Source organism: Bufo bufo, chromosome 8, assembly GCF_905171765.1.
Source record: "Bufo bufo chromosome 8, aBufBuf1.1, whole genome shotgun sequence".
In the NCBI taxonomy this organism is placed as follows: Eukaryota; Metazoa; Chordata; class Amphibia; order Anura; family Bufonidae; genus Bufo; species Bufo bufo.
The window spans coordinates 47,416,309-47,430,626 of record NC_053396.1 but is presented as its reverse complement, the minus strand read 5'-3'; the positions used below and the strand labels follow the sequence as shown (position 1 = coordinate 47,430,626).

General features: G+C 42.0%; 1 protein-coding gene across 1 annotated transcript in view; it reads left to right on the top strand.

Annotated features, from left to right (window-relative positions):
* Window positions 1–4,925: 4,925 nt before the first annotated feature.
* Window positions 4,926–14,318, top strand: part of BRINP1 (BMP/retinoic acid inducible neural specific 1) — a 259,794-nt gene continuing 250,401 nt past the window's right edge. Inside the window, exon 1 of the mRNA XM_040442821.1 lies at window positions 4,926–5,131. Within this exon, the coding sequence (XP_040298755.1) occupies window positions 4,926–5,131 (206 nt within the window). The remainder of the gene's footprint in view (window positions 5,132–14,318) is intronic.

The window sequence follows — 14,318 nt, the reverse complement described above, 5'->3', positions numbered from 1 at the left end:
AAGTCAAAAGTTCAAAACATTGTTACTAGAGATGAGTGACTCGAAGCTGACAAAGTGGAATTTGTTCCAAATTTTAGGAAAAATTTGATTCGCACCGAAGCCAAATTTCCTCGCGATTCGTGGTAACGAATAGCATTTTTTCCTAAAATGGCTGCTGCACGTGTGAGGACATGGAGCAAGGAACTCTGGGAAGGCGGGATCACCCATAATGCCTTGCATGCATCCAATCAGCAGCCAGCCAGCCCTGTGATGTCACAGCCCTATAAATATCCTCAGCCATCTTGGATTCTGCCATTTTCCAGTGTACTTAGTGCAGGGAGAGACATCAGAAGGTGATACGGACAGTGCTATAAAAAATTTCATTGTGCTAAAAAAACGATTTACGAGTGCAGGGAAAGATTATTCAAGGTGTAGGGAAAGTAAATAGAGGAATCATTCCACAGCATTTATGTTGAACATGGTTCTGTAGGGGAGGTTACAGCCTGGCTAATAGGAACAATCCTATTACACCTTGCTGCACTGACTGGGGATCCAAATTGCCATTATACAGCTCTGTAATTCCAGCAAACCGTTCTTATTAGGGTGCAAGTGCTGTTTGATACATGCATTAACAGGGTTTATTACAAGGAATAATTTCCACGTCTTATTTGCCCTTGTTTGGTGCAGTTATATGTTCTAAAGTATTTTTTGTTTTGTATTAGTGGGAAAAAAGGGCTTATTAGCCGTTGTGTGGTGAAGTGCTAAAATTACAGCCCTTTTTGTTGTGTATTAGTAAAAGAAAACATATATTTGCCGTTCAGCGGCGCAGTTATATGTTCTAAAGCCTTTTGTGGCGTGTATTAGTGGAAAAAGAAAAAATATATTTGACGTTCAGCAGTGCAGTTATGTTTCTAAAGCCTTTTGTGGCATGTGTTAGTGGAAAAAGACAAAATATTTTTGCCTTTCAGCAGTGCAGTTATATGTCCTAAAGCCCTTTTTGTCGTGTAATAGTGGAAAAATAAAAATATACTGTATTTGCCATTCAGCGGTGCAGTTATATGTTCTGAAGGCATTTTTGTCATGTATTAGTGGCAAAATAAAAATATATTTGTTGTTCAGCTGTGCAGTTATATGTTCTAAAGCCACAAACAAATTTGGATCGGACCAAATTTTTTTCAAAAAATTCAGTGAACCGGCCGAATCGAATTTTTGATGAATGCCTGCTTACAGTAGTGGTTTTTATGAAATAATAAAGTAACACTCTCCGAACGCTGCTTCTCCAAAGAAAGGAGCACATCGTTCCCCAGCTTGTCCTCTCTACTGCTTAGCTCAGCAGGTGTGATGATGTCACTGCATTATGCCTGTCTGCTGGGGAAAGCAAAGGCTGGTGAATGGTGGAGCAAGGAGCTGATGAATCTCTGCTTCACCATTGTATTCATCTGTATATGTATCTTCAGATTCTGCGGGATGCCGATACAGTTGAAATTGGGACATGCTGCAGCCCTCCTGGAACTATAGGACAGTGGCTGAAATCCGGGACTGTCCCAGCCAATACGGGACAGTAGCAATGCATGTTATCGGCCTTAAGACTGTGTAAACTGCTGCATGAAACCACTTTGCAGGATGGACAACAGGATTAGTCTTTGATGCCTTCTTTGGTTTTGAGGAACATGAGAAAAAGTGAAAACCATATATTAGTTAAGTAGAAAATTGCTGTCTGACTCCATATTAGGAACAAACCAGGCACTTTTTGAATGAACACGCCAAATAAATGTAGCTTTTTATAGTCTGCTTTATGAAAAAAATAAACATCTAACATCCATATGCAATAATTTTTTTGTTGTCTGTCAATGCTAATGACTGAGGAGAGTATTCCATAACTTTACAGGTCTGGCACTTCTCAGCTGGCATATATTATCAGTGTTACAAGCCAAATATTACATTCCGATCAAAGTCCGAGCTGATTTTTATCCACTACTCAAATCCATAAAGTAACTATTGATAGCTTCTTGGTTAGAGCAGCCAAATCAATGAATGGTGTAAAGTGATTAAAATAATATTCAGAAAGGGCGTATTATTTTACCCTATAAGATGCACTGGCCCATAAGATGCACCTAGGTTTTAGAGGAGGACAATAAGAAAAAAATATTTTTCATTAGACCTCAGGTCAGACCACCAGTCAGATTACCAATGTTAATCAGACCTCAGATGACAGCCACACTCAAACCCCCAATGTTAATAAGACCCCAATAAGACCTCAGACTAGACCCCCAATCAGACCTCAGATAAGAGCCCCATACCTCTCATGAGCCCCCATATGCCTCTCCTCATCCCCCATGTCAGCCCTTATGCCTCTCATCAGCCCCCATATCAGCCACCTTTCCCATATTTCAGCCCCCATATCAGCCCCCATTGGCATATTTCAGCCCCCATGGCCATATTTCATCCCCCTTACCATAATTCAGCCCCCATATCTGCCCCCATTGCCATATTTCAGCTCCCATATCAGCCCCCATGGCCATATTTCAGCCACCATTACCATATTTCAGTCCCCATATCTGCCCCCATTGCCACATTTCAGCCCCATTACCATGTTTTGGCCCCCATTTCCATATTTCAGCCCCATATCAGCCCTCATGGCCATATTTTAGCCCCCATATCTTCCCCCATTGCCATATTTCAGCCCCCGTTTCTCATCAGGCACAGAATACATAAAACAGCTGCAGCTCCTTGTCTCCAGCACTCTTCCTGCCACTGGCCGTGCTATGAACCGATGCACACAGCGTGAGGTCACAGGGCGCCCTCACGCTGTGCTCAGCCACAGCACAGCCGACAGCCGAGGACCAGAAAGCGTTCAGTACAGAGCTTTCACCACTTCCTGGTCCTCCGGTACTATTGAGCGCTTCCATAATGGAAGCACTCATTAGTATTCACCCCACCCCATAAGACGCAGGGACATTTTCCCCCTACTTTTGGGGGGGGGGGGGGTGCGTCTTATGGGGCGAAAAATATTGTAATTAAAATTAAAGCCAATGTGTACATTTTATCAAATATATTCTTGCATTGTAAAAATGTAGTTTCTGATGGTTTAAGGTGAGGCAGTGTTGTTTGACTTCATCTTTAAGCGTGTATAGGAGGTACAGGGTGACATTGTTTATTATATCATCATATAACGATTAATATCAAAAGATAATCCCGGACTGTAGTGTAGAAAACAGTCAATTGGTGGCAAACCTACTTTTTATGTTTTCTCTTTAGCATTATGCTTGATATAGTTTTAATACATGTAATTCCTATGTGCATATAGTAATGTAAAAAAAAAATAGCAGTGAGTATAAAAAAAATATATATTAATCTCAAGTATATAATAACTTATTTCCATACATTCAAATGCACTGGAAATTCTACACATTCAATTCCAGTAACAATATTTATCCAGTTTGAGGTAAGCCTTTAATGAAAGTAAAGAGAAAGGAATATTAGGCTGTTCAAAACATTTAGTGGTACAACCATTTTTTATGATAACTGCTTGACATCTGTGTTGCATGGAGTTGAAACTTCTGGCACCTCTGAACAGGTATTCCAGTCCAGGACGATTGGACTACATTTCACAAGTCTTCTGCATTTTTGAGTTTTGCTTTATAAATTAAATTTTTTATGTCACCCCACAGGTTCTTTATGGGGCTGAGTTTAAGGGATTTGGCTGGCCATTCCATTAACTCAATCCTGTTTGTCTGTAATCAAGATGTTGTTCGGTTACTGGTGTGTTTTGGGTCATTGTCATGTTGTCACACCATTTCCAAGGGCATTTCTTTTTCTGCATAGGACAACATACATCTTCTCAAGTATTTTCATGTATTCAAACTGATCCATGATCCCTGGTATGCGATAAATAGGCCCAAAACCATGGTAAAAGAAACATCCCTAAGTCATGATTTTTGCTGGATCTGCCTCCATCGTTTACTGTGGCTTGAATTCAGTGCTCAGGGGTTGTCTGACATACTGTCCGTGTCCACTAGACCCAAAAATAACCATTTTGCTTTCATCAGTCCACAAAATGTTGCTCCATTCCTCTTGGGGACAGTCAATGTATCCCTTGGCAAAATGTAACCTATTCAGGATGTCTTTTTTCAGCAACAGGACTTTATATGGAGTTCTTGCTGGTAACTTTGGTTCACTTAATTGTTGGCTGGGCCTTTGCCTTTTTGGCTATTTTTCGATCCATTTGAACAGTAGTTCCCTGCTTTCTTCCGCATCTTTCAGGTTTTGGTTGTCTCTTCAAGGCATTTGAGATTATTTTAGCTAAGCAGCCTATAATTTATTGCATTTCTCTATGCTTTCCCTCTACAATCAACTTTTTAATGAAAGTATGTTTTTCATCAGAACAATGTCTGGAATGACCCATTTTCCCTAGTAATTTAAAAGTAAATGCGCTTTAAACATGTAGAACATTTTCTATTCTTCTACAGTACCTTAAATAAAAGCCAAAGGTGACACAATATATGGTACAGCAGAAATGAATGACTTCCCTAATTTAGCTCTTCACTGCTATTATTTTGAGCACCCCACTTTCAATGATTAATGATTCATTTACTCAGAATGAGGGACATGCATGTGCTAATTGTTGGGTGTTTTTTTTTTCTATTACTCTACTACACTTACAAGTAAATTATTTGCTATGTAGAAATATCACTTCTTCCTAAAACAGTAATTTATCAGGTTAATGGTGTTTGACAGCTTTTTTTTAACACTACTGTACCGTTTAGTGTTGCTTTAAGTTTTTAATTTGTGTCTGTATATATACAGCATCAATGAGAAAAATATGGGGTAGTGTGCAAATGAGTAGACAATGCAGCTGTAATAAATTGTTTATAATTCTCTTCTTTCTTCTAACAGGACTCCAGAAAATGGAGCAAGAATGAGAGGGGAGAAGCAGAGAGAGAAGCATGAGCTGGCGTCTAGTCAAGTTGCTCTCTTTCCTGTTTGTTTGGGAGCAGATCGCTGTACAGGAATCATTCCAATCCCAGGAACATGTCTCCAAAGAGTTTGACTGGCTCATCTCTGATCGAGGTCCATTTCACCATTCTAAGAGTTACCTGTCCTTTGTGGAGAGGCATCGGCAGGGCTACTCAACTAGATACAAGATTTACAGGTTAAAATTTCCACCTTTTCTATGAACACACTCATGTCTTTAGGGGGGCAGAGTAAATTGAAAATGATGCTAGTTGAATGTTGGTGGTCATACTTGAGGGAGTCACATGTTGGTTGGGCAGATCATATTTAGGGCTCGTTCACACGAACGTGTGAACCCCGTGCCCGTGCTGTGGACTGCAAATTGCGGTCCGCAATGCACGGGCACCTTCCGTGGGGCAGGAGCATTAGGATCGCAGACATATTCACTTGAATGGGTCTGCGATTCCTCCATTCTGCAAAAAGGTAGAGCATGTTCTATCTTTTTGCGGTGCGGAGGCACGGAACGGAACCCCAGAAAGCACTCCGTAGTGCTTCCATAGTGTTCCGTGCTTCCGTTCCGCATCTCTGGATTTGCAGACCCATTGAAATGAATGGGTCCACATCCGTGATGCGGAATGACAACGGAACGGTGCGCGTGTATTGCGGATCCGCAAATGCGGTCCGCAATACGGGAACGGGACACTATGGTCGTGTGAACAATAGTCGTGTGAACAAGTCCTAAACTTGATACATGCAGAGGAGGATTGCTAGGAAACGCATGTACTGAATGTTTTATTGAACAAAGTACTGAGTACTGAGATACATGTCTTCAGTTTGTGTTTGTGACAAATAAATAGCAATCCAAAACAGGAGTCCAAATACTAGCTGGTAGAAGAGACCATGGAAGGGAAAGGTACAATGCAGAAAAAAACCCTCTGAAAATGGTGTCCCTTATTTGGAAAGTAAATATATGGATATTTAAATAGCAAAATACAACTCACAGTTGTAAAAACATTAATGAAGCCTTTGAACCTTTTTGAGCATGTATTCACCCAATCATTCCTATATGTAAACATTATCTTGATCAGCCAACAAACCAGCAAACTTGCTTGTTGGCTGATCTCATCTTTTATGTAAGCATTAAAGTGCCCCTTTTGCCAGTATGATATCTTTCTGTGTATACTGGAACGTCATAGCGACAATCATGTTAACCAATGATCAAAAGTAGTGAACTATGTGGTCATTCATTCAAGTAGTATTCAACCTTTGTAAAAAAAATCCTAAAGGAGCTCCAAGTGATTTGCTATATCTTTGTTCTGTGCTAGTTAGAGTGTTTATACTCTGTCACATTTTCTGCCCATTATTAACAATTGATAAGAATGTCTGTTGAATGGTTCTTGTTAAGTGTTTTTTTTACATGCAGCAAATATTGTTAGTATAGGGAAGGACAATCATTAATATCATTGTTCTTCACTTGTTGCCAGCACATCCTTTGTGTGCCCAGGCCACTGCGCTGCTTACAAAAAAAGATTTTTACTGGTGCATAAAAAACCTGATAAATCGACAATTAAGAATTTACTAATTTGTCAGGTGATTGTGGCATATTTACAGACAGCAATGATCATGTGCCTAATCATCAGCCATGGTAAAACTGCTCTCACACCTTATAGTAAATCTTCATGGTAAGGTTACATAGTTACATAGTTAATACGGTTGAAAAAAGACATAAGTCCATCAAGTTCAACCAAGGGATAGGTGGGGATGCGAATCCCAGAAGGAAGTGAGAAGGTATGATAAGCTATGGTAAATAAGCAACGCCTGTTCATGCCCCCTGTTAGGGCATATGGATGTCATCCTTCATCCTTTTTATAGCTGAGGTTTCATATGTGGTAATATATTTTCTTGATAGGCCCCTGGCCAAACGTGATAGGAAACGCATAAAAAAGCCACTGGGAGATGTCTTTCAGCTTCAGTCAGAACTGTGCCGGCTTTCTTTTATTAAATATCTGCAGAAAATACCGAAACTGAGAAACTGAATGGGCTCATCATATTGCTCAATTGACTGTAAAAGATGAAGCCAACCTTGTGTCATTGCTAATAGACATATCTGACCATTTTCACCAACGTGCCAAGTGAAAAGTATTATGCATCCTGTATATTAGAACAACTCTGTTTTATGGGGATACATTAAAATATTTCATTATGATAAAAACAAAGTCTCATAGCTGGAAAAATAGAAAAGAAACGCATCCTGCATGCATTATTTTTACATGACATCTTTCCACGCATTGTCGCTTTTGATATTCTCTTTCATGAAGATGATGCGACTCGTAGGCTCCATCCAGCTATGATGCAGCTTGATAAAACTATGACTGGTTTGCATGTTTAAAGCAGATCTGTCACACGGAACATACTGCCCCATATACTGTACAGGCAGAGCAGTAGGAACTAATCGGATGTGTGGGGTTGATTCATCATACCTTTTACATAAGGATGCTCATAAAATCGTTCTCTACTGACTTACAGGAGTCAAATTGAGAAGTTATTGGATTTTGTGTTCAGAAAGGACTTAAGGGGCTTGTCTGGTTTACAAGACACATCTTCAGAGAACCCTGCCTTCAGAAAGTTCTCTTTTTTGGGACTTCCACCAGTTATATGGAGCAGGGAGCAGCTGCAAAGTCTGTCTCTTGGAACATCAGTTTTTTTTATGGGATCTCTGTAGTACCTCATTTCCCCTCTGCCACTCTCAACTGTAGGGGAAGTAGACACTTGCTGTGAGGTGGTCTTGCAATTTACAGCTGATTTCTGGGAGTCCCAATCAATGTTAGAATGTGATCCACATCGTTTTTGGGGAACCCTTTCAAGAAGAATACAATGTGATAAGCTGAAACCCCCTTAAATTATGTACTAAAGTGAGAGTATTTTATTAGAACACATCTGAGCTTATGAAGGTAGGCTTACCTATAACATACAGTAACTAGCACTCAAGGCATTGACAGTGTTTTATCCGCACACTGAACCAGTATTAAAATCGATAAAGGGGTACTCTGTCACTTCAGACCAAGCTAGCGCTACAAAAAAGCACAGGAGCTCCCTGCCCGCAACTACCGGCCACGGCGATCACTAAAAATGCTGCCAGCAGTAAACTTTTTCCCTCCTCTCATGTAAGAAAGGAGGGAGAAAGTCTCCGGTTCTAGGATCTGGTTCCCCAACTTACCCATAGGGGAAAGCTGGGACCCGATCCTCAACCTTCCCCCCGCGAAGAAAGATGGTGGCGGCGGCCCGGCACATTCGTACACTATGAGCCGGCCGCTGCCGCCCCTGCACAGGTTCTTTCTCAGAGAGAGTTTTCAATTAGGCCCCAATTGGGTCCCCCAGCAATATGACCCCCAAATGTTTTATTAACCACCTCAGCCCCCAGTGCTTAAACACCCTGAAAGACCAGGCCACTTTTTACACTTCTGACCTACACTACTTTCACCGTTTATTGCTCGGTCATGCAACTTACCACCCAAATGAATTTTACCTCCTTTTCTTCTCACTAATAGAGCTTTCATTTGGTGGTATTTCATTGCTGCTGACATTTTTACTTTTTTTGTTATTAATCGAAATTTAACGATTTTTTTGCAAAAAAATGACATTTTTCACTTTCAGTTGTAAAATTTTGCAAAAAAAAACGAGATCCATATAGAAATTTTGCTCTAAATTTATAGTTCTACATGTCTTTGATAAAAAAAAAATGTTTGGGTAAAAAAAAAATGGTTTGGGTAAAAGTTATAGCGTTTACAAACTATGGTACAAAAATGTGAATTTCCGCTTTTTGAAGCCGCTCTGACTTTCTGAGCACCTGTCATGTTTCCTGAGGTTCTACAATGGCCAGACAGTACAAACACCCCACAAATGACCCCATTTCTGAAAGTACACACCCTAAGGTATTCGCTGATGGGCATAGTGAGTTCATAGAACTTTTTATTTTTTGTCACAAGTTAGCGGAAAATGATGATTTTTTTTTTTTTTTTTTTTTTCTTACAAAGTCTCATATTCCACTAACTTGTGACAAAAAATAAAAAGTTCTATGAACTCACTATGCCCATCAGCGAATACCTTGGGGTCTCTTCTTTCCAAAATGGGGTCACTTGTGGGGTAGTTATACTGCCCTGGCATTCTAGGGGCCCAAATGTGTGGTAAGGAGTTTGAAATCAAATTCAGTAAAAAATGACCTGTGAAATCCGAAAGGTGCTCTTTGGAATATGGGCCCCTTTGCCCACCTAGGCTGCAAAAAAGTGTCACACATCTGGTATCTCCGTACTCAGGAGAAGGTGGGGAATGTGTTTTGGGGTGTCATTTTATATATACCCATGCTGGGTGAGAGAAATATCTTGGCAAAAGACAACTTTTCCCATTTTTTTATACAAAGTTGTCATTTGACCAAGATATTTATCTCACCCAGTATGGGTATATGTAAAAAGACACCCCAAAACACATTCCTCAACTTCTCCTGAGTACGGGGATACCAGATGTGTGACGCTTTTTTGCAGCCTAGGTGGGCAAAGGGGCCCATATTCCAAAGAGCACCTTTCGGATTTCACTCCTCATTTTTTCCTGAATTTGATTTCAAACTCCTTACCACACATTTGGGCCCCTAGAATACCAGGGCAGTATAACTACCCCACAAGTGACCCCATTTTGGAAAGAAGACACCCCAAGGTATTCCGTGAGGGGCATGGCGAGTTCCTAGAATTTTTTATTTTTTGTCACAAGTTAGTGGAAAATGATGATTTTTTTTTTTTTTTTTTTTTTTTCATACAAAGTCTCATATTCCACAAACTTGTGACAAAAAATAAAAACTTCCATGAACTCACTATGCCCATCAGCGAATACCTTGGGGTCTCTTCTTTCCAAAATGGGGTCACTTGTGGGGTAGTTATACTGCCCTGGCATTCTAGGGGCCCAAATGTGTGGTAAGTAGGTAAATGACCTGTGAAATCCGAAAGGTGCTCTTTGGAATGTGGGCCCCTTTGCCCCCCTAGGCTGCAAAAAAGTGTCACACATCTGGTATCTCCGTACTCAGGAGAAGTTGAGGAATGTGTTTTGGGGTGTCTTTTTACATATACCCATGCTGGGTGAGATAAATATCTTGGTCAAATGCCAACTTTGTATAAAAAAATGGGAAAAGTTGTCTTTTGCCAAGATATTTCTCTCACCCAGCATGGGTATATGTAAAATGACACCCCAAAACACATTCCCCAACTTCTCCCGATTACGGAGATACCAGATGTGTGACACTTTTTTGCAGCCTAGGTGGGCAAAGGGGCCCATATTCAAAAGAGCACCTTTCGGATTTCAAAGGTCATTTTTTACAGAATTTGATTTCAAACTCCTTACCACACATTTGGGCCCCTAGAATGCCAGGGCAGTATAACTACCCCACAAGTGACCCCATTTTGGAAAGAAGAGACCCCAAGGTATTCGCTGATGGGCATAGTGAGTTCATGGAACTTTTTATTTTTTGTCACAAGTTAGTGGAATATGAGACTTTGTATGAAAAAAAAAAAAAAAATAAGCATTTTCCACTAACTTGTGACAAAAAATAAAAAATTCTAGGAACTCGCCATGCCCCTCACGGAATACCTTGGGGTGTCTTCTTTCCAAAATGGGGTCACTTGTGGGGTAGTTATACTGCCCTGGCATTTTCCAGGGGCCCTAATGTGTGGTAAGTAGGTAAATGACCTGTGAAATCCTAAAGGTGCTCTTTGGAATATGGGCCCCTTTGCCCACCTAGGCTGCAAAAAAGTGTCACACATGTGGTATCGCCGTATTCAGGAGAAGTTGGGGAATGTGTTTTGGGGTGTCATTTTACATATACCCATGCTGGGTGAGAGAAATATCTTGGCAAAAGACAACTTTTCCCATTTTTTTATACAAAGTTGGCATTTGACCAAGATATTTCTCTCACCCAGCATGGGTATATGTAAAATGACACCCCAAAACACATTCCCCAACGTCTCCTGAATACGGAGATACCACATGTGTGACACTTTTTTGCAGCCTAGGTGGGCAAAGGTGCCCAAATTCCTTTTAGGAGGGCATTTTTAGACATTTGGATACCAGACTTCTTCTCACGCTTTGGGGCCCCTAGAATGCCAGGGCAGTATAAATACCCCACATGTGACCCCATTTTGGAAAGAAGACACCCCAAGGTATTCAATGAGGGGCATGGCGAGTTCATAGAAATTTTTTTTTTTTGGCACAAGTTAGCGGAAATTGATATTTTTTATTTTTTTCTCACAAAGTCTCCCGTTCCGCTAACTTGGGACAAAAATTTCAATCTTTCATGGACTCAATATGCCCCTCACGGAATACCTGGGGGTGTCTTCTTTCCGAAATGGGGTCACATGTGGGGTATTTATACTGCCCTGGCATTCTAGGGGCCCTAAAGCGTGAGAAGAAGTCTGGAATATAAATGTCTAAAAAATTTTACGCATTTGGATTCCGTGAGGGGTATGGTGAGTTCATGTGAGATTTTATTTTTTGACACAAGTTAGTGGAATATGAGACTTTGTAAGAAAAAAAAAAAAAAAATTCCGCTAACTTGGGCCAAAAAAATATCTGAATGGAGCCTTACAGAGGGGTGATCAATGACAGGGGGGTTGATCAATGACAGGGGGGTTGATCAATGACAGGGGGGTGATCAATGACAGGGGGGTGATCAATGACAGGGGGGTGATCAGGGAGTCTATATGGGGTGATAACCACAGTCATTGATCACGCCCGTGTAAGGCTTCATTCAGACGTCCGGATGCGTTTTGCGGATCCGATCCATCTATCAGTGCATCCGTAAAAATCATGCGGACATCTGAATGGAGCTTTACAGGGGGGTAATCAATGACAGGGGGGTAATCAATGACAGGGGGGTGATCAGGGAGTCTATATGGGGTGATCACCACAGTCATTGATCACGCCCCTGTAAGGCTTCATTCAGACGTCCGGATGCGTTTTGCGGATCCGATCCATCTATCAGTGCATCCGTAAAAATCATGCGGACGTCTGAATGGAGCTTTACAGGGGGGTAATCAATGACAGGGGGGTGATCAGGGAGTCTATATGGGGTGATCACCACAGTCATTGATCACGCCCCTGTAAGGCTTCATTCAGACGTCCGGATGCGTTTTGCGGATCCGATCCATCTATCAGTGCATCCGTAAAAATCATGCGGACATCTGAATGGAGCTTTACAGGGGGGTAATCAATGACAGGGGGGTGATCACCACAGTCATTGATCATGCCCCTGTAAGGCTTCATTCAGACGACCGGATGCGTTTTGCGGATCCGATCCATGTATCAGTGCATCCGTAAAAATCATGCGGACATCTGAATGGAGCTTTACAGGGGGGTGATCAGGGAGTCTATATGGGGTGATCACCACAGTCATTGATCATGCCCCTGTAAGGCTTCATTCAGACGTCCGGATGCGTTTTGCGGATCCGATCCATCTATCAGTGGATCCGTAAAAATCATGCGGACGTCTGAATGGAGCTTTACAGGGGGGTAATCAATGACAGGGGGGTAATCAATGACAGGGGGGTGATCAGGGAGTCTATATGGGGTGATCACCACAGTCATTGATCACGCCCCTGTAAGGCTTCATTCAGACGTCCGGATGCGTTTTGCGGATCCGATCCATCTATCAGTGGATCCGTAAAAATCATGCGGACGTCTGAATGGAGCTTTACAGGGGGTTGATCAATGACAGGGGGGTAATCAATGACAGGGGGGTGATCAGGGAGTCTATATGGGGTGATCAGGGGTGATTAGGGGTGATCAGGGACTAATAAGGGGTTAATAAGTGACGGGGGGGGGGTGTAGTGTAGTGTAGTGGTGCTTGGTGCTACTTTACTGAGCTACCTGTGTCCTCTGGTGGTCGATCCAAACAAAGGGGACCACCAGAGGACCAGGTAGCAGGTATATTAGACGCTGTTATAAAAACAGCGTCTAATATACCTGTTAGGGGTTAAAAAAAACACATCTCCAGCCTGCCAGCGAACGATCGCCGCTGGCAGGCTGGAGATCAACTCTCTTACCTTCCGTTCCTGTGAGCGCGCGCGCCTGTGTGCGCGCGTTCACAGGAAATCTCGCGTCTCGCGAGATGACGCGTATATGCGTGACTGTGCGCAGGGCTGCCACCTCCGGAACGCGATCCTGCGTTAGGCGGTCCGGAGGTGGTTAAAGGGCAGGAGACCCCCCTGAAATAAAGTAAAAAAACAAACAAAATGGCGCAGGCATGCACAGTGGTTACTGTGCTGAAGATCTGCCTTTAGCACAGTAACCATCAGGGACCATTACTATTGGTCTCTGATCATGTGGTCTCCATGATAAACCTATCATGGAGATCACATCCATTATATTTACTTAACACAGTCAGGACATGGGCTATGTTTCTCTCTCCCCTCAGTGCAGTTGTTCTATGAGAAGAGAGAGAGATCATACTTCTGTCCTGGCTGTGCAATTTACTGTGGAAAAAAGAAAAATCAATTTATAAACTGTCTGTCCGTAACTGGCGGGTAGTGGGCGTCTGTCACTAAGTGCCTGTTACAGTCGGTTAGTAGGTGCCCGTCATTAGGCGTCTATTAGGGACGGTCAGTTACTTTCATTAGGGACCGTGTGTCCATCTGTTACTGACGGTCAGAGGCCAACTGTCACGGTCCATCTGTTAGTCGGTCAGTGGACATCTGTTAGGGTCCATCCATAATTGTCGGTCAGTGGACGTACTGCTACTGACGCTAGCGAACACTTACTTTTAATTTTTAGGGTGGGATATACATAATAATTTTTTTTTTCTTTCTGAGCTTTTTAGTAAATAAACTGGCTTGAATATTATTCAGTGCACAGCAGACATATTAACTTCTATGCTCTGAAAACTCTGAATCCGACACCGCTTTAGAGGTGGAAATATTTTCCGATAACGGGGACTCTAGCTCTGCTTCCATCCCCAGACCTCATAGCCCTTATAGCCCTGGTAGAAGTCGCCACCTCATCGCATTCCCATCCCTTCTACTATGTGGGTTCCTGCTTCACCATTTCCCCCCCAAGTACCCCAATTTCTATCTACTCACTCAAATTAATGTGGACGTCACCAATTTTATTTCTTATGATTTTTTTTCATTTATTTGCGGAAGATAAAGTCCTGGAATTAATTGTGTAGCAGACTAATCTGTACGCCACACAATTTGCTCTACAAAAGCCCATATCTATTTATATAAGACGGTGGACCCCCACAAGTGTCCCTGAAATTAAAAATATTTTGGGGCTTACCCTGGACATAGGCATTGTAAAAAAGCCATCTGTCCGATCCTATTGGGCTGCGAGTACTGTCCACTCAACCCCTG